General features: G+C 41.1%; 1 protein-coding gene across 1 annotated transcript; it reads right to left on the bottom strand.

Annotated features, from left to right (window-relative positions):
* Positions 1-2,183: 2,183 nt before the first annotated feature.
* Positions 2,184-17,566, bottom strand: ZGRF1 (zinc finger GRF-type containing 1). The gene is made up of 27 exons (XM_079306260.1): positions 17,415-17,566; positions 17,216-17,296; positions 17,047-17,103; positions 16,417-16,602; positions 14,110-16,138; positions 13,720-13,802; positions 12,953-13,051; positions 12,307-12,403; positions 12,128-12,228; positions 11,801-11,930; positions 10,396-11,054; positions 9,275-9,413; positions 8,718-8,902; positions 8,414-8,601; positions 7,718-7,857; positions 7,484-7,630; positions 6,780-6,894; positions 6,394-6,653; positions 5,803-5,962; positions 5,102-5,179; positions 4,804-4,951; positions 4,411-4,538; positions 4,040-4,163; positions 3,618-3,794; positions 3,356-3,490; positions 2,983-3,244; positions 2,184-2,484 (listed from the first exon to the last, which is right to left on the bottom strand). Exons 1-27 carry the CDS (start codon positions 17,433-17,435, stop codon positions 2,357-2,359), a joined length of 6,057 nt encoding a protein of 2,018 aa, XP_079162386.1. The 5' UTR covers positions 17,436-17,566; the 3' UTR covers positions 2,184-2,356.
* Positions 17,567-18,136: the final 570 nt, after the last annotated feature.

The raw sequence follows: 18,136 nt of genomic DNA, 5'->3' as shown, positions 1-18,136 counted from the left end.
AGAAGCTTGAGGATCGCGTGAACACGCTTCAGTTTTCTTATTCTTTTCTATAGATGTGGGGAAAAGAACAGCCGATTGTGTGAAAAACCCAGTGCCTGCAAAAAGGGACATTGGCCATCCAGGCGAAGGTGCGCGAGGGAGAGCACTAATCGCTGAACCAGGAGACAAATACGATTACCAGCTCCGAGCCTTGAGTCAGAAAGTCTCATAGACTTTAAGATGTTAATCCCCAACATAATCCTTCCTTTGGCGTGTAGGAATAGTGCAGCCACAAGAGTTGTTTTGTTATTTATATTGGCGTTTAATAAAACTCAGCCAGTGGTGAATGGGCTGCCCACTCTCCAATGGTAATTAATTCCCTATTTCAGTGACCCAATTGTGCTGGGATAGAGCAGTGGGACAGTCCCACTGCCCCAACCCGCCTTTGTGCAGCTACACGGCTCTCGTGCTTCAACAGCTATGGAAACTCATTCTTTTGATGTCATTCAATGAGTTTTCCTTGGGCATCTTCTAAACTTCAAGGACCCTTTTCTTTCTCGAACGCCTGAAAAGCAGGACTAGCTTGACCACCTCTGTAGAATTTAATGGTTTGGTGAAAGGGCCTTTTGGAGGGGGGGGGGAGGTTGGGTAAGGAAAGAGAGAAAGAAAATTTGGCAGGCTGGCTATCAAACAGGGGGATATCCAAACTCGGGTGTGCTGAACTCACTTTCCTCCTAATTTATACAGGTCTAAAAACACACTTTTCCTTACTCAAAATACTTTGGGGCTTCTCTTAGTCAAGGCATTTCTAGAAGGGCTTTGCCAGTGAGCAATAACTCTGCTTTGAGGAGCTGAGTCAAGACACAAATGGTGTTTCAAGAGGGAATTTTCACCCAGAAAAGGGAAAAATACCTGGATATTTTTGCCCAGAATGGGAAGAATACCAGATAAGTGGAACAGGCTATTGGTAAGCGAACATGTGAAGAACATGGAGTTATCCTGCAGAGCCACCCCTGGTCCGGGCAGCCTCTTCTATGTCTTTATACACACTTACAAAAAAAAAAAAAAAAAAAAAAAACCAAAAAAAAACCCAACCAAAAAACCCCTTCGCAAGTCACAAACAATTCAGGATTCAACTAAGAAAACACAGAGTGAACCATATGGCCGGGGTGGCTCGAGTTGGCTGCATTTTCCCTCAGACAAAGAAGGGATTGAGAGTTGAAGGAAAGGAGAAAAAAACCCAACTTTCCGGCTGATGAAGCTGTTGTCTGGAGGCAATGATCCCAAATCTCAAGGCTTTATTCCAGGCTCCGACTGAGACGTGATATGTCATATGATTAGCATCTTTCATATTTACAAGAGTAGTGCGGGCTGCCAGTCTTTAGAGAAAGGCGAGAGAAAGAAGGGGCATATGCTGAAATGGATTTAGCATTTGAAAGAGAGAAAAGAGAGCGGATAAATACACTTAAACGAGGATTTAGTTTTACTCCCGTTGCGTTCTAATGGCTTGTTGATTGAGATTTTAGGGAGCTGGGACAGAGGTGTCAGCAGTAATTTAAAGGCGCTATTCAGCCCTCCCCCGGCGGAAGGAGCCGGCGCTGCCCCTCAGGGCGGGGCGGTGCTGCGGCCGCAGTGGCGGGAGGGGCGCATCACCGCCGAGGCGGCTCCCTCCGCCGCGCGCGCGGCGCCCCCTGGCGGCGGCGGGGCCCCGGGAGGCAAACGGGGAATTCCCGGTGTGGCGGGCACCTGGCGGAACGGACACCGCTGCGGCACTGCTCACCAGCACCGTCCAGCCTAGCCGCGAACACTTACAGACATGCCACAGCTCCTCTGGGCAAGCTCCACCGGTGCCTCGCTACCGGCCGATGGAAGCATTTATCCCCAATATCCCAGGTAAAGCCATCCTCTGAGAAATGGAGATATTCCCCCCTGTGCTGTCACTCCCTGCCCTCGTGACAAGTCTCTCTCCAGCTCTCCTGGAGCCCTTGTAGGCCCTGGATAGAACTTAAGATTTTCCCTTTTAATTGTTACAGCCAAGCTCCTTCCTGGAGGTGACCTACCTGTAAATATGGGAGGTGATGGAATTGCTCTAAAATACCATGGTGCTTAATCTGAAGAACAATGAAGTACCACTAATATCATTATTATTAGATTTACATTAAAAGGATTTCATTTCTCAAGCAGTAAAGCCACTCTACTGATGATTATCAACCAAATAAAGTCACTTTAATAATTTTCAGTCAATGACCACAAGGTCAAACAGAAGTATCAGTGCAAAAATACCAAACAAAAATACCCCCCCCACATTCAATAAATACTAGATTAAAAATTACCACAGCTATTGCTATAACAAGCAGTTAATATTTTGTTCATAAAATCAATACATATTTTCTTTTTCCTTTTTCTTACTTTGTTCTTCTTCCTCCCAATTCTCCAAGTAAGACTTGAGAATGTCATTTAGCTGCTGCTCGCACTGGCTGGCATGTTGCAAGCCATTTTCCCATCCTAAAAGCAGCAATAAACAGGATAATTACACCTCTCTCTACAGCATCCATAGTGGAATCAGCCCCTGGCAATGCCAACACCAATTTCCCCAAGAGTATTGACTGGCTGTGACATTTCTGCTTGGAAAATGGCTCTTTGGAGTTCAGTCACTAACAGGATGCTTTCTTTGATGTCAGCCAGGCAGGTAAAATTCCATTACTGGATAAAGAACCCCTTCAAGCATAAAAAGAGTTTGCAGGTAAAACTGCAAATGTGCAACTTGCACATTCTTGGGTTTTCTTGCAATATATTAGATTTTCTAGGTAATATTAAAAATTGGAGTTTATATAATGAATAGTAATAAATATAATGAATAGTAATGAATATAGTGGTTGCTGTATTGTACATACCATGTATTTTATATATTATTATATAGTATATAACACTATAAAGTGTATTATACATAATTTTAAAAAATGAGGCGCACGGTTCCAAAAACCCCAGCAAGGAATCTCTTACCTTTGCAGTGGTGAATAACTCTTCCCCACAGCCTGTTCCTGCTCAGGCAGGGCAGACTTCCCACAATCAGCAGGTGCCTCCTGGCCCTCGTCAGTGCCACGTTCATCCTCTTCTCCGAGTCTATGAACCCAAACTGCCTCGTCCTGACACACGACAGGACGATGATTTCCCTCTCGGCGCCTTGGAACGCGTCCACCGTGGACACCTGGACAGGCTTGACTTCCAAAGCCTCAGAGTGAACCCCACTGAGCAAATTCTGGATCTGTGGGCAAAGAAACAGGGAAGGGGGCTTGTAGGAATAGTGCAGAGTCTGGCTACTCAGTGTTTATGGAAATGGCTTTATTGACTTTTATTACTGATTTATGATACAAACCTTATACATTTGTGATTTGTAAAGGGTAATCACACCAATAGCAGCTCCCTCTATTCCACTTGCAATCAGAGACTGGATGAGCTTGACTGTAAAATGAGCTTCTGCCATGTTGTAAAAGCTGTTGTCTCTTTCAATCTGAGAAGGAGGGAAAAAGATTCCCAAATGAGTTCTCACCAACAACGTGAAAAGAACTGGAATGGAGGAAGCACTACAATATTGACTGTTTGTATTTGAAGTATATAAGAAGTGTTGAGGAACTTACTTGCTCCATGCCATGAACGCTGTAGAAGCAGAGTGTTGGAAGCCATTCCAGCAAAGGAGCCCTGTCCTGCTCAGAAATCCCATCCATGAGGTTTCCATTGTAGAACAGCTCGTTGGCAATGGCACTGAGGGCAGGGTGACAGCGGTACTGGGTCCGAAGGAGGATTGGGTTATGGCCCTAAGGAATGAGGAGAGAGGAATCTGGGAAGAGCTTGGAGCAACCTGGTCTAGTGAAAGGTGTCCCTGTCTGTGGTGGGGGGTTGGATTAGGGGGCCTTTGAGGTCCCTTTCAACCCAAACCATTCTGTGATTTTATGCTGAAACCCTGATCCTCTGACACCTGAGCAAGAATTTCCCTAGTGACTTTGGGGGACCTACAATTCCACTCTCCACCTTTTCCAAAGGTGTGTTCAGCAGCACCTACCATTAGGCAGAGCCTGTCAAACAGAGTCTGCTCCAATCCCTGCTCATGGATACTCTCAGACCCTTGAACAGTTGGTGGCAGTTGCTTGGGGTCTCCAACAAGGACAAGCTTTTCACACTGAAACCTAAATAAGAATGTGAAAAAAACAGGAAAAAAGAGGATGCTGAAGTGTTCATAACCAAAGAGAGTGCTGTGTTTTTGTATCACATTGCTTCCCATCAGCTTCCCTTCTCCACCCCAGTTTAAACAACAGGCCTCAATTTAAAATCACTCTTCTTGCTCTCTCAGGCCAGACCTCGGGGTTCATGTGCTCCAAAAGCTGTGGAGTTTGGAGCCTGTGTCCCTGCTGAAGCCCCACAGACAGGCTGTACCTGGCAATGGGAAGGAGAGAAGCAGGCTCAGTCATCTGGCTGCACTCATCCAGCATCACCACAGGAAACCTGAGGGCATTCAGGTAAGGGAAAGGGCAGGCAGCACATGTCACTCCAACCACTTTCACCTTGCATGAGCGAGGAGAAAACAAGAAGGCAAAGTGTTGGGATCATTTCAGAGTTAATCTCTGTGCAGCACAAAACTATAGCACACCTAAATTTATTTTTACAAACAGGACACTAAACTATACCTATGGAATCAAATCTAACATTCACTTTATATTTTAAAACCAGGAGCTTGGCAGGTGTGGGAGGGGAATCCCAGTTTCCATTTGCTGGGCCCTGTGGATAAGACACAGCAAATCCCTGCTTTCCCATCCCATCTCTTTGTACCTGTTGCAGAATGGTTTTATTGGTCCCCAGTTTATGCTGCTCAATGCTCTTCCTCACATACATTTTTTCAGCTGGAGTCAAATCTTCTTTCATGAGAGCCAGCAGCTCTTTCAGCTGCTCATTTTCATTTCCTGAGCCTGCATGTAAACTTCAAAGAAGATTTTGTAACATACATTGCAGTTACTGAAAACAGCAGTGCTTGGGAAAATAACCACACTTAATACATAACACCAGTGTTAATATGACAATGTATTAACTTCCCCCAAATTGCTTCAGATCCCTCAAAGAGGTTTCTTACCTATGGGGAAGAATTGCTTTTGTGATTTTCCTTATACTTCCCACTCTTATAAAATCCTCAAATCCAAGATCGAGCAGGCTTTAAAGAAAAAGAGATTATAAACATTAAAGAAATAGAAAAAAAACCCCACTGAAAACTGCAAAAGTGGTTTCAAAAGACTATCAGAATACTGAGGAACATGAAGTTTAGTGATTCATGAGATGAAGAACCTCAGTAATTCAAGAAAATCAAAATAAATTACCTCATCAAGCTTTGCCTCAAAAATGCTTAATGCCTTGATGATTCCCCTCTCAAGCCTTCCATATGTGTCTTCCCTTCCCTTTTCCTTCCAAACCATGCATTTATTTCATGCTAACTTCATGCTGAATTTTCACAAATCTGATTCTCTCTGCTCCTCCTCCCCCTATTGCTACATTCCAAAGATTCCTGAGCAGTACTACTTTGTCATGATGGATTTTAATAGTAAATTTAATAAGAGTAGAGCCTAAACTAGTCTTCTTTAAATGTTTTATGTAGCTTTTGCTCTTTTTTTAACTATGCAAAAGAGCTGAGGTAAATTTAAAGCCTGTGTGTGGCACTTTTTAGAGAAAGAAATCCATCTTTTTCACGTGTTTTACAGGAAATACCAACACAATTATCACTACAATGTAAGTGCAATATTGGTTTTGGAAGAAGAGTCCATAAAAGCCTCAGCAACCCACCCCAGCAATATCCTGTCCACAGCAACGTTGGTGGAAGAAGCAATGAGAAGTTTCCATGGAGTTGCCCTGGGACCCTCTGTAGCTTCACTGCTTTCAAAGAGCTGCACGAGGAACAAGATCACCACAGACAACAAGTAGCTCTTGCCAGCCCCAAAAACACCTGGCAATTTGGAAGAAAAAGCCCAAGTTACAATTGAGCATTTCCTAGAAAGTTTAAATCAATTGCTTTAACTTCAGTTATGCTGTGATCCCTCTAAAAACATTGCATGGGCTTTTGTCAGCAGCTGTCAGTATCCAGGGGCAACCTTACACTTACAAAAACCAAGCTAAGACATGATAAAAAGTGGTTTTAATATGAAAACAAAGAATCAGAGGACACTAAATAACTCTGATTTTGTGTATAGCTATTTCTGGCAAAACCTCCTATGTGAAATCCTGCAAAAGGCAGAATGAAAATTTAAGGGGCAAAAGCTCTGTGCTGACAGAATGGATGTATCAATGCCACAGAGGGGCTGATTCTGGCATTTTATATTTATCAACACTTTTGCAAAGACACAATAGCAGCAAATGTCACAATTCTTGGCTGTGTACCACGTATGATTGTGATGGGAAAGCTCTGATGTTCTTGCCCTGATTTGGGGTTTCCACAGGAGGTCATCATCTGAGCTATGTGAATCAGTGATGCTGCTTGGTCTGGGTTCAGGGAGAACCTTTGGATCATCTCTTCAGCCACTCCCATTGCCACTTCAGAGCTCACAGGGCCAGACATCATTGAGCTTTTCAGGCTCATGGCAGGTGGAGTAAATTTCCTTTTGTTGACTGTCTTTGTAGCATTTTCAGAATTAAAACTCCTAAGAAAACAAAAAACAGCCAAAACTCATTATACCATCTGGTTTGCACCTCGTGGTTCTGATATTCCTACACTGGACTGCTGCTGTTGTATGACCTGCTCACAGTATCACAGAACAGTAACTCACATTTTCAGGAGATATGGGATTAGTGGTAATGTGGATGGATTGAAGTGCTCCTCCATGTTCCTTAAGGATGCCAGCTCACCACTGGCATTACAAACCAGCAAGGCATGAACACACACTGGAAAGGCCACAGAAAAACAAAATGAGAAAGAAATTAAATGAGCAGAAATTCCAAATCATCTAAGTAAATGAATTTTAAAATGCCAAGAGTAATTAAATGATTTCATCTACTTCATTTACAAAACAAAACAACCCCAAAGCTTTAAATCAATTCAACAGCAAAACCAAGAAATTTGTGCAAAAGCACAGACTTTTTATATAAAGCACATGGCTTTTAATATAAATATAAATTTTCCAGTGAGTTGCTTGAGGTTTCTGCATTTTCTTTTTCCAAGGGCAGTAAAAGCATATCCCTTTTACTTACACTCTGACAGTCAAATTGCATTGTATATCATGTTCTATAATTTATATAAATTGTTAATATTTTACTCATTTCTTCCCCACCCATTTGCAATTTGCCAGCTACTTTGCAGGTTTAATTGCATTAATTACTGCATTCAAATTATATATTCAAACATACAAGGAAAAAGAAATACTGTGAGTTTCATCATATATAAAATTTGAGAAATTCTAAACTCATCCTTTGGTGCTGGCTGGATTTTTCCTTATTTGTTTCCCAATTCTGAATGATTTGCTGTGGAACTCACTGTTTGATCTCCAGTTGGAGGGACTGTAGCCTTTCAGTGGTAGCAATTCTATTTCATTGTTGGAGGATGGTCCAAAGAAAGCACTGCTGGCAATGAAAGTATCCATGGGATCAAAGTTTAGGGTCTTGGAAACAACCCAGATGTCATCTACCAAAAAAAAAAAAAAAAAAAATAGAGTCCTCATGAGCTTCTCCTGCTGCCACCCTTTAAGTCTGATGTTTAAGGTGTGCTCACCTTTGCTGTAGAGAGAAGAATGCTCCTTTTTGCTTAGTTTCAGGTATAATTTGGGTTTGGAGTCACCATCAAACCTGGCAGGTGTATTCAGAAATTTCTTGAACTTACTGTACCGCTGTGTTGGAATTTCAAAGGCTTTCCTGGGAAATTGGAATTTTTAAAAAAAAGTATGTAAACAATCTGCACATTTTGGATTCAGCACCAAAAATAAGAAACCTCCACAGATGGGACCAAGTGACTGTAAATTATCTTACATTAACCAGTTTTAAATACTTTCATCTTGACTGCAAAATTCCCTCATATTCAGCCACAATTAAATTGTTTTTTCTACAGTTAAACAGCACAGAATAGCCTTTGAGATGACTTATGGCATTAAAATTATAATCTTGAAGAGAATAAATCAAATTCTCCTCCTGAAGATCAAATGAACAATAATTCAAATGTAACAGTTGTAAACATTAAGCAATTGATCAAGCTGTTGGTCAGCAGTTTTGATTCTTGCTTGAAAGAAATATCATAGCTACAAATATTTTTCCTTCACTAATTTAGCTCTTGCATTTCTTTACAGAAAGAAATCTTTACTCTTTAAATACAGAGAAAACATGTTCAATCCTGCTGAACTCCTGAGCTACTGGAATATTTATAAACCCTGAATTCATACAACATTTGAGAGAAGTGCAGAGCATTCCAGGATACCTCACCAAAAGCTGGCATTCCTCATAGACAGCAATCTTTTGACTCCTGAGGTAAGTCCCAATACTTTTTGTATCATGGAGCACTGCACTTGGTCTGGATTTTGCCTGTGTGGGGTTCACATCTTCAATCCACTTGAAAAAGGAACACTGCTCAGCTTTTGGGGCATCACAGGCATAGAACAAACGACCCTGCAGGGGAAGGGAGGGGAAAAAAGAGACCATGAGCACTAAAGCAAGCAAGAAAAACAGAGAAAGCCATGGAGGCTTTCACCCAAAAGTGTAAAAACACAAGGAATAAACAGCACCTTGTTTTGACCTTCTTTTTTAACCATCACCAGCTTGGCAGGGTGCATGTGGTTGCAGAGTGGAGCACTGCTTCCTTGGCTCTGGCCTTGCCCACCTTTCACAGCAGAGTAAAATGATATATCCATTTTGGAGAGGGCATTGTGCAGCCTCTGTGCCAGCTCAAACAGCATGATGTTCAATTGCTCTTGGTAGGGAATGGAGAACAGAATCATTAGCACAGCCTTAAAATGCTTGCACAGGTACACAACATCCAAACACAAGTATTTTTCATTGGAAGATTTCCATCCCAAATCAAAATACTTAATCTGAGTCCTAAAAGAAAACATGTCACCTGCAAAATCCACTTATTCCAAGGGGGAAAAAAAGGCTTAGGAATCCTAAGACTGTAAAACAGCCCTGAAGTTACATAGTTGAACAGAAGTCTTTTTGTTTTGTCTTTGCAATTTTGAGTATAAACTGATTATATTTTAGTGTATGTATATAGAAAATGAAATGCACCCTGTTGCTTTGATAGGCAATGTTTAAAATGACAGTATTTCACACATCAGAGACTTACCTGTCAGAGCAGCTTTAAAAACCTGTTTGTAGTGAGTGTGAGACTGAAATACAGCTGGGATGGAAATCTTCCTTTTAGGAAGACTGGCATGTTTCACTTTATCCACAGAAGGAAAAGACAACTCAGAAATTGTTATGCCCTAAAAAGACACAGGAAAATAAACAATTAAGAACTGTAAGACCTTGAATGAGAAAAATTTTGCAGATTTGTAAAAATACATGTTCCTAGAGCTTGGGCTGCCAGTTAGGATGCACCATGAGGTTAAAATTTGCCCCTTGCCAAAGAGCATGCATTTATAATAACACAGATAATACTTCCAAAGGCTTCAGAGTAAATGATGTAATTCAAAACCATGCTTTTCTGCACTAGGCATGGAGAAGGAGGACTCAAACATCATTTTAAACACCATTTTACATATAGATGTATATTAACACACAAAATGTGTATACCAATGTATATATCAAATATATTAGTTATTTCTTCACCTCGACTTCACACAAATGGATGGACAGTTTTAAAGAACTAAAAAGCTTTTTTAAAAAGAGTTATCATTTTCTTCAACTCTCAAGGTCATTTGACAACTTTAAAAACCTGACTTGTGGTTGGTTTGGTGTTTTCCCCTAATTTGCTCCATTTGTCTACTGGTCACAAACAGCTATGCTAAATTTTAAGTGCTTATTCAGTGCCATGACTTGACTTTTACACAACTGAAACTGAAGGAATTTATAATATTTTGAAGTCAGAGACTATGCCTTGAAGCAAGAATAAGTAATCATTAAAATGATGCTGATACCACAATTAAGAAAAACCCTTTGTGCACACAATTTCTTACCAATTACAGATATCAAAACAGCCCAGCAGCTTTTCTTTCATCTTCCTGCCATCAACATTCAGATGAAAAATCTAAATCTGGCACCATGTTTGCCAAGGAATTACCTTTACAAAGGATTAGTCATGGCACTTTAAAAAAATACATTTTTTTTTGTATCACTCTGTCAGTAGAAAGATTTCATCCAATCATACTGATAATATCTTGCAGGAAATCAGATAAATGCAGTGCCTTTGGCAAGAGAAATGTGTTTGTGTCAGTGATAGCTGTGTTTGCTTGAACAGTTACACACCTGGCTGTCTCCTGTTCCCGTGTGGCAGCTCAGGTGACTCAACACCTTTTGTGTGGCTGCAGCCAGAGGTGTCTGCCTTGAGTGCAGGGAAAGTACCTTCCCCTCTGAAACCAGATCTGGGAGGCTGCTGTTGGCAGCCCTGGAGCATTCCCCAGGTGAGCTCCTGGCTGGCAGCAGCAGTGCAGAGCTGGGAGCACTTGGGTTCACCCTTGGATTCATGGCTCTGCCCTCTCCTGTGTCACCTGGCAGCATTCCAAGGATGCTCTGGGCACAGATGTCATCCTTCTCTTCCTCATCAGTGCTGTTTTCTGGGATCAAATCACACTGAGCACTGCTTTGATACTTCAGCCACTTGCTTTGTCTGTGTTGGGCAGTCACATTAGGGAGCACTAGTGGCACAGATCCCCTTTGTCCATCTTCCATGTACTCCCCAAACACAGAGGTTTCATAATTCCTGTCCTCAGGAAATGTCACTGGCTCACTGCACAAATTGCCTCCTGAAGAGTCCAAAGATTGCTGAACCTCCTCACTCTCAGTGGGGTCAGACATGTCAGGAATCCCATCAGAGGCAGGAAGAGTGACAAATGGAGTTCTTGTTTTCATTGTGGGCTTGAATGCTGGGAGGCTGCATCCCTCTGGAGAGCTGGATTCCTCCTGGGCTGTGGGGCAAATACAGCTTACAAGCACCTTGGAGCACCCAGGGATGGCACTTCAGGGGTACAAAAAGGAAGGAATTCTAAGTTCTTCCTCTTACACCCTGTCTTTTAACTGGGAAGCTCTCTGGAGTGTTCCTGTGCAGTATTACACTAAATGAGGGATTTTGTGTGATTCTTTCAATTAGTTTTAATTATTTAAAATCTCCATACTCAGAACACATTGTGTAGCCACTCTGCTTGTATAAAAGACCATTATATAAACATGGTTTAATTTTGGAGGTCATTAATCTGATGTCACAGATGACAACTAGAAAGCACCCAGCTTAACATTCTCTGCATTTTCCAAAAGATAACCCACAAACCTATGAATTAATATCAAACAATGCAGATAAATAAGGTCTTATTACCAAAAAGCATCCTTTTGACTAAATTAACTATCATTAGTGACAGTTACAGATAGGTGTCAAATGGGAGAGGGTCAGAGGACAGCTGCATATGGAAGAAAAACTAAAAGCAGGTAAATAAAAACATAGGTATCATTTAGAAGCTTAATTTACAGCCTTTTTCCCCCCAAACTAAAAGCAGATTTTTCTTTATAAAACTAAATCTCTCCACTAAAGTCTCTTTCAGGAGACTGTAATTGGCAGAGTCATTGTCTATGAGAGCACAATTCATTGTACTTGATGAATCCTCAGAGATTTCTCAGCTAAAACACTGTGAGGTGCCAGTATAAAAGTGTAAATACTTACTGAAAAAAAAATCTGGGAGTTCTGGTTCACTTGCTAAGATCCCATACATCAGGGGTTCCTGGATGTCTCCAACAGTCTCCTCATTTTCCCAAGGTGGAGAAATTGTAGAGTCTGGATCAAGTGAGGAAATCTACAGGTGAAGGATGAACATGGCAGGTGAATGACAAGAAAAACCCTGATTACAGCTCTTTTATCACTATTCCCTCTCCCATCATTCTCAGCAATTGCATCATCTCAGAGCTGTGATACAAGGGTTTCAACAAGAAGAAATTGCCACAAGCACACAGGAAATAAAGAAGATGTCTGCAAGAGGCTGTCAATGCCCACCTTGCCAGGCTCCCAGGCAGTCCACTGTGCTTGTCTCAGGTCACAGGGGGAGCCTGACATTGTCCATGGTGGCACTTCAGGACACACATCCAATGCCACTGCTAGGAAAAACACAGGAAGCACTGAAGCCATGCAGAAATTCAATCAATCTCTGCCCTTCTCCTTTTACTTTCACTTACAGGACTGATTTACTCCTGGCTCTTCAATAGCATCAGGCTTCATTTGAAAATTCCCTTCTCTGATAACATCCTTACAAAGGCTCCTGGAACCTGGAGACTAGATTAAAAAAAAAAAAAAAAAGCAAAAATTTATTAGAAATTAAACTGTGTATCTTCTTTTTTTCAAAGTGCATCTGATCAAAGGAGCACAAAAAAACAAGTCACACATTATGAAGTTCTATGACAAAGGTAAGTAGAAGTAATTGACTTTGACATGATTGTAGCAGTTTAAAAATGAACTATTTCCTATCCTAAACTGACAGGATACTTGTTTGCACTATGGTTAGTAAGGATAACTGAACAAAAAAATGTTTTACCTGTCTGAAGTCATAAAGGTCATAATTCCTTGAAAAGAGGGGTGAGAATAATGTCTCAGCTGCAAAGTCCATGTTCTCTGGGTGCTGCTGCCATCCCAGCTGGGAGCAGGGAGCTCTCAACAGGACCTCACTAGCTGCTGATCCTTTCACTTGGTGCCCTTGGAAGGCAACAGGCTACACAATGCATTGGAATTATCACTAACAGGAAGTAAAAACTGCTCTGCAACTCTCTACAGTCAACACAGGCACTTTTTACACATAGAACAAAAATTATCTGTTGACACTGGTACCTTTGGTTGCCAGTCAGATGTCCCAGGGTCTCTTTGGGCTGCTGCTATTGGTGCAATATTTGCCTTTGTCTTCTGTAATAAATTGTCCACACAATTGGGCTGCACAGGAAAGTATCAAAATCTAATTAGTCTAACAATTTAATAACCAGTTAAAGTGAAAACTTAGGCTAAGAAATGTCTTGTATTTATACAAAGGAAGCCTTTTCAGTTACAGCCTTTTTATTTGGGATCCAAGACCATCCATGACAGGATAAGAAACTATGTTTGCTTTTCAAACAGAACAGGAAAAAGGGAAGCATTTCTAAAAATCTTTCTTTAAGCTTTAGATGGAGTGAGAAAGAAAAAAGGCTGTTAATAGCATTGGATAAAAATTAATCTGAAACATCAAACACAAACAGTTTTCCCAGTGTATTTCAACCCCAGTGCTCAAATTCCAATGAAAGCCATGTATTTTAAAAGATAATGAGGGGGAAAAAAAAAGGTGATACAAAATGGGATAGGGAAAGAGAAGGGAGAAGTACCAGCCATATAAGTGTAATACTAAACATTAGTAAATTCTACAAATTCCATTAAGTTTCTTGTCATACATGAGGCCTCCTGAATATTGTCAAGATGACATCCTCTATTTATTACCAGCTTCATAAACAATGCTTCTAATTTGTAGCTCAACCTCTATAGTTCCATACACCAAGAATTTTATTCCAGGAGCCAGGTGGAAAATGGATTTATCTTGTACAAATAACTATATGTAGACAAAAATTGGTTACCATAAGGCCAGGAGAATCAAAGTATGAACAGGAAGATGCCTGTAAACTTTCTGAGTAAGGCATTTCTGTAAACTCTTTTACAGCTACAAGAGATGGAAAAGTACAGTGAGTTAACAGTCAATAGTCTGGGAGGTTTTTTTACATTAAAATATCTGAATATTTACAGGTCTTGCAAACCTCACCCACACAACAAATTGCACACTAATTGTTAGTTTGAATGAGAGCAAACAGAGACAGACTTGGAGCTCACAATGCTGCTTTAAACAGTAACAACTGCACGAGGGAACCTACATAACACATCACTCTGAAAGTATTTCTAAATATGAGGAGAAATGAGAGAAATCAAACAGGTACATACAGAATCCAGTTTAAAATACAAGCTGACCTAACCTTCATCTTTCTCAAGGGGTTCAAGTGCCTCCTTAGAAGTGTCTGTTTCACAGAACATGCTGGTGTGTTCCTCCATCTTTTGCAAGCTCTCTAATGCTGTGCTATGCTCAGTGAAAGCTCTTAGAAGAGCAAGATCATTCACCAGATCAGGGAATCCTGTGGAATTCTGAGCCACTGCTCTGCATTTCAGAAAATCCACCCCTATTGCTTCTCCTTTGCAGGCTTCAGGAAAAGCAGTTACCCTCTCTGCATTTTCCAATGCAGTTTCTCCTGCTGCTGTTTCCTCTGGAGATGAATAACCTGTTTCTAAAGGATCTGATTTTTGTGACAAAGCCAGCAGAGGGCTGCCTGGTTTAATGTCATCACTCTTAATACCCCAGAAGTTCTCTGAGCCAACACCTGGGGATTCCATGCACCCAACCCATGGAACTCCTTCCATGGTCTTTTTGTCCATGGCAGAAATTATTCTGCTGGGAGAAATACCTGGAAGACTTCCAGTTGCCTCCAACACCCTGGTTTTAGGGTGATATTCATTAACATTGGTGTCACCAGGCAAGAGATCAGAGTGCTGGTTTTTAATGCAGGATGTGCCATTAATGGGGAGTGCTGCACAGCCATCCAGATCCTCCTCTTTGTTTGTGCCTTCAAAACTTGGTTGACTTGCATTGACCTCTTCTGTGTTGCATCCATCATCTAAAAGTTCCACTTCAGTTCTGGTCTGGTTTGCAGTGTCTTCTGCAGCTCTCCTGGCATCATTGTCACAAAGCTGGGGTGGTGAACCCCCCTCTCCATCAAAATTGGAACACTTTACTTCATTTTTGCTGTGTGTCTCTACTTCACAGCAAGAATGAGGCTTCAATGCAGCATCTTGTGCTACATCTTCTCCCTGTAAGCAATCTGAGCTCTGTGAAGAGTCTCCCTCAGGCAAGTCCTTCCCTTCTCTTTCACACACATCTTCATTGTCTGTGTCATTAAAATCAAAAGCCTCCATTAGGTTAAAGCTAACCTCCATCAGTTCCCCATCAGGACTAGAGTCTGTGCCCTGCAAACTGAACTCCTCCTTCACAATTCCAGCTTCAGTCCATGTCACATCCCCAGAGAGCTCTGGGGACACTCTCTCTGAATGTGGTGTTGGATGGAGCTCACTCTCCATCTTCACTGAGAAACTCTCCCTGTCAGGCCCTGAATGCTCCCTGTACCCAAAGGGATTGTTTTCAAAGGCAGTTGGACTTGCTGAAAGTGAAATGTCACCTGAGGATGGGACAAACTCACTGTCACTCGTTCTACTTACAGTGGACTCAGGTAGGAAGTAACTATTTGTGTTGCAGTGATCCTGTAAATCTTGACTTAAATTATTTACCTTTTTGTCTTGTGTCTGTCCTGTGACTGCTCCACCACAAGGTTGTTCAGCTGAATCTGGAAGCCTTTGAGCATTCCAGGCCTTTTCATCATTTACAGTTCCCTGTCTGAAAGGCAGGTGCTGAGTATCTGGAACAAGTCCTTTGGTGGGGTTGCCTGAAAAAGCAGGGACAGGGCTCTTTTTGTCACATAAATCTGCATTTTCTGCTGCCTGAAACCTGGAAAGACAACCTGTGACTGCAGATGTTTGCTCCCTGTGTCCTTGTGCTGGTTTGGCCTTCAGAAGAGCAATTATCTGTGCTGTGCTCCTGATGTGGTGGGACACTGCCCTAGGACCAGAGTGCCCAGAAAGGAGAGGAGATTCTGGCTTCACAACAAACTGAGGGGAGTTTGGCTGCTCTTCCTCACAGCTGTCACTAAAGGGAGCTGAAAGCAGTGAGGACACAGACATGTCTTCTCTGCCACTGTCCCTCCATCTCTCTTCCTGACAGCCTGCAGAGGCATTTGTTTCTGCATCCTTCTTGCAAATCGTGGAAAATAATGGAGAGCTGATACAAAACTTGGATGGAAAACTCCCTTGGCACTCCTTGGACAAAGGCAACACTGTTGGTTTTTCCTCATCTTCCATGGCTGGCATTTTCTTCTCAACTTGGCGTGGCCCTTGGAACCCCTAGGAGAGAAATTTTTAATTAATCCACGTTTTCCAATCAAATGTTGAAAATGGGGCACACTCCATGAACTATACTCTGATCAAATGCCCTGAAAATATATTCTGATCAAATCCACATGAGGATTCCACAGGGGCATAGAAACAACCTCAACCCCTTGTGATTTTTACTGGAGGCAGGAAAAAGTGATGTATATATTCAGCATTCATGAAAATATGTGTCCCTTGTACTTTATAACACATTTAAACATGAGACATAAAATCCTGGAACAAAAACACACCGTAAACTTCCTTTTCAAGCCAACAGGGAGATGCCTTGGGGGTAGAAGACCAGGTTTTACACCATTTCTGTCCACTGCTGGAGCCTCTGCTTTCTTTGGCTGTTCTTCAGAGGGCTTTTCACCCACTCTGACTGCCTCAACTGTGATTAAATATCGCTCACTTTCAAAATCATCTCCAGGAGTCACCTGGAAAAGAGAGACCAGCAGTGTGTACATAATAGTACTACAAAAAAACCACAATATTATATAGTCTTATTTTAAATAAATACTGTGTTTTAAGTACTTATATGTAAAAAATTTAGGTATTTACACCTACTAGATCACAGATGCCATAAAATATTTTTATTTATACATATATCCTAAAAAGCATTAGCACTTCCATGATTATTTCATGTGTCACTGGACGTCACTGCTTTTATCACAAAGGAAGAAAAATTCCATGAAACCTTCTGGACAAACATTAAGATCTATTAATAAATAGAAGTGATTTTCCCTTTCCATTATTTGCACTGTAGCAGAGCTTTATATCAACAAGAAAAATTACTGTTTTGGCTACCAAGCAAGTGTGTGAAATGCTGCCTGAAAGACAAACAATCAGATATAAAAATAACAACTCTGAACAAAATATACCTGAGATTTTATAAAGATACTCTCCAGACATTGTCCTTTATCATCAAACAAGGTAGCCTGCAATATAAAAATAAGATTTTAAATAACCAGTCATTTCACAAATTAACTTGACTGCCATTGACAGTAGCAGATAATATCAAATCAAACAGTGTTAAATCTGAATTTTTACCTGATTTCTGCCAGTTCTAACCCTCAGAATTCCATCTTGCCATGTTTTTGATTTTTTCATCTTTTGGTGAGTGTATAACACCTGTTTTAAATACAAAAATATTGAAAAAAATTAGAAGTAAGAAGATGGTCAAATATTTCATCAGCTAAGGTCTTTAAACTTATTCCTATTTAATTGCAAAGGGTTTAAAATCACTCACAGTGAATTCCTGAGAGGCCATTGCTTTGGCAACACTGTCATCCAACAGCTTATTTCACAAATATTCACATTTTCCCACAGCCTGAGAGGGGGAAATGGTCAGGATGCACCAGAGCTGGGAAGGAAAAGTGTGGACAGAAAAATTACTCATTTTTCCCCCTGGAAATAAAATAATTAGATGCAATTCCCCACAGTGTCCAACCAGTGGGGTAGAGTTCCTGTGGGCATTTTAAAGAGAAATCTCAACAACTATTTAACAGACTGTTGGTAAAAAAAGAAAAAAAAACCCCTCTTTTCTTAATAGATGTCAATATATTTTCCAACTTTTTAACGAATTCATTCATTTATACTCTTATTCAGAATTACTTGAATTAAAAACCTGAACATTTACTTGCAGTTAAAAAAGAAAAAAAACCCAAAAAAAACCAGAGAAGCCTTTACCAGACTGATTTTTGTCACAGGTGTGGAGTTGGTCATGCATGTTTAGCTCATGCAAAAAAATAACTGACTCTGCAAACCAGCTGCCCGTGAAGCCAAACCTCTTGGCATACTTGAAATGAGGCCGAGAGGTGTGTTAAAATAAATTTCATATACTCTTTGGATTGGTGAGAAGGGCTTTACATGATGAAAAGGTGAAAGATTCACGCTGTTTCTTATGGTTGCCAACCCCCGGGGTCCTTCATAAGGTGAAATTCTTTGGACACGCTGACTTTTAGGACAGAG

The sequence above is a fragment of the Erithacus rubecula genome (genome assembly GCF_903797595.1).
Source record: "Erithacus rubecula genome assembly, chromosome: 5".
Classification (NCBI taxonomy): domain Eukaryota; kingdom Metazoa; phylum Chordata; class Aves; order Passeriformes; family Muscicapidae; genus Erithacus; species Erithacus rubecula.
The sequence above is the reverse complement of the archived record's forward strand: the minus strand, read 5'-3'. Positions and strand labels throughout refer to the sequence as shown.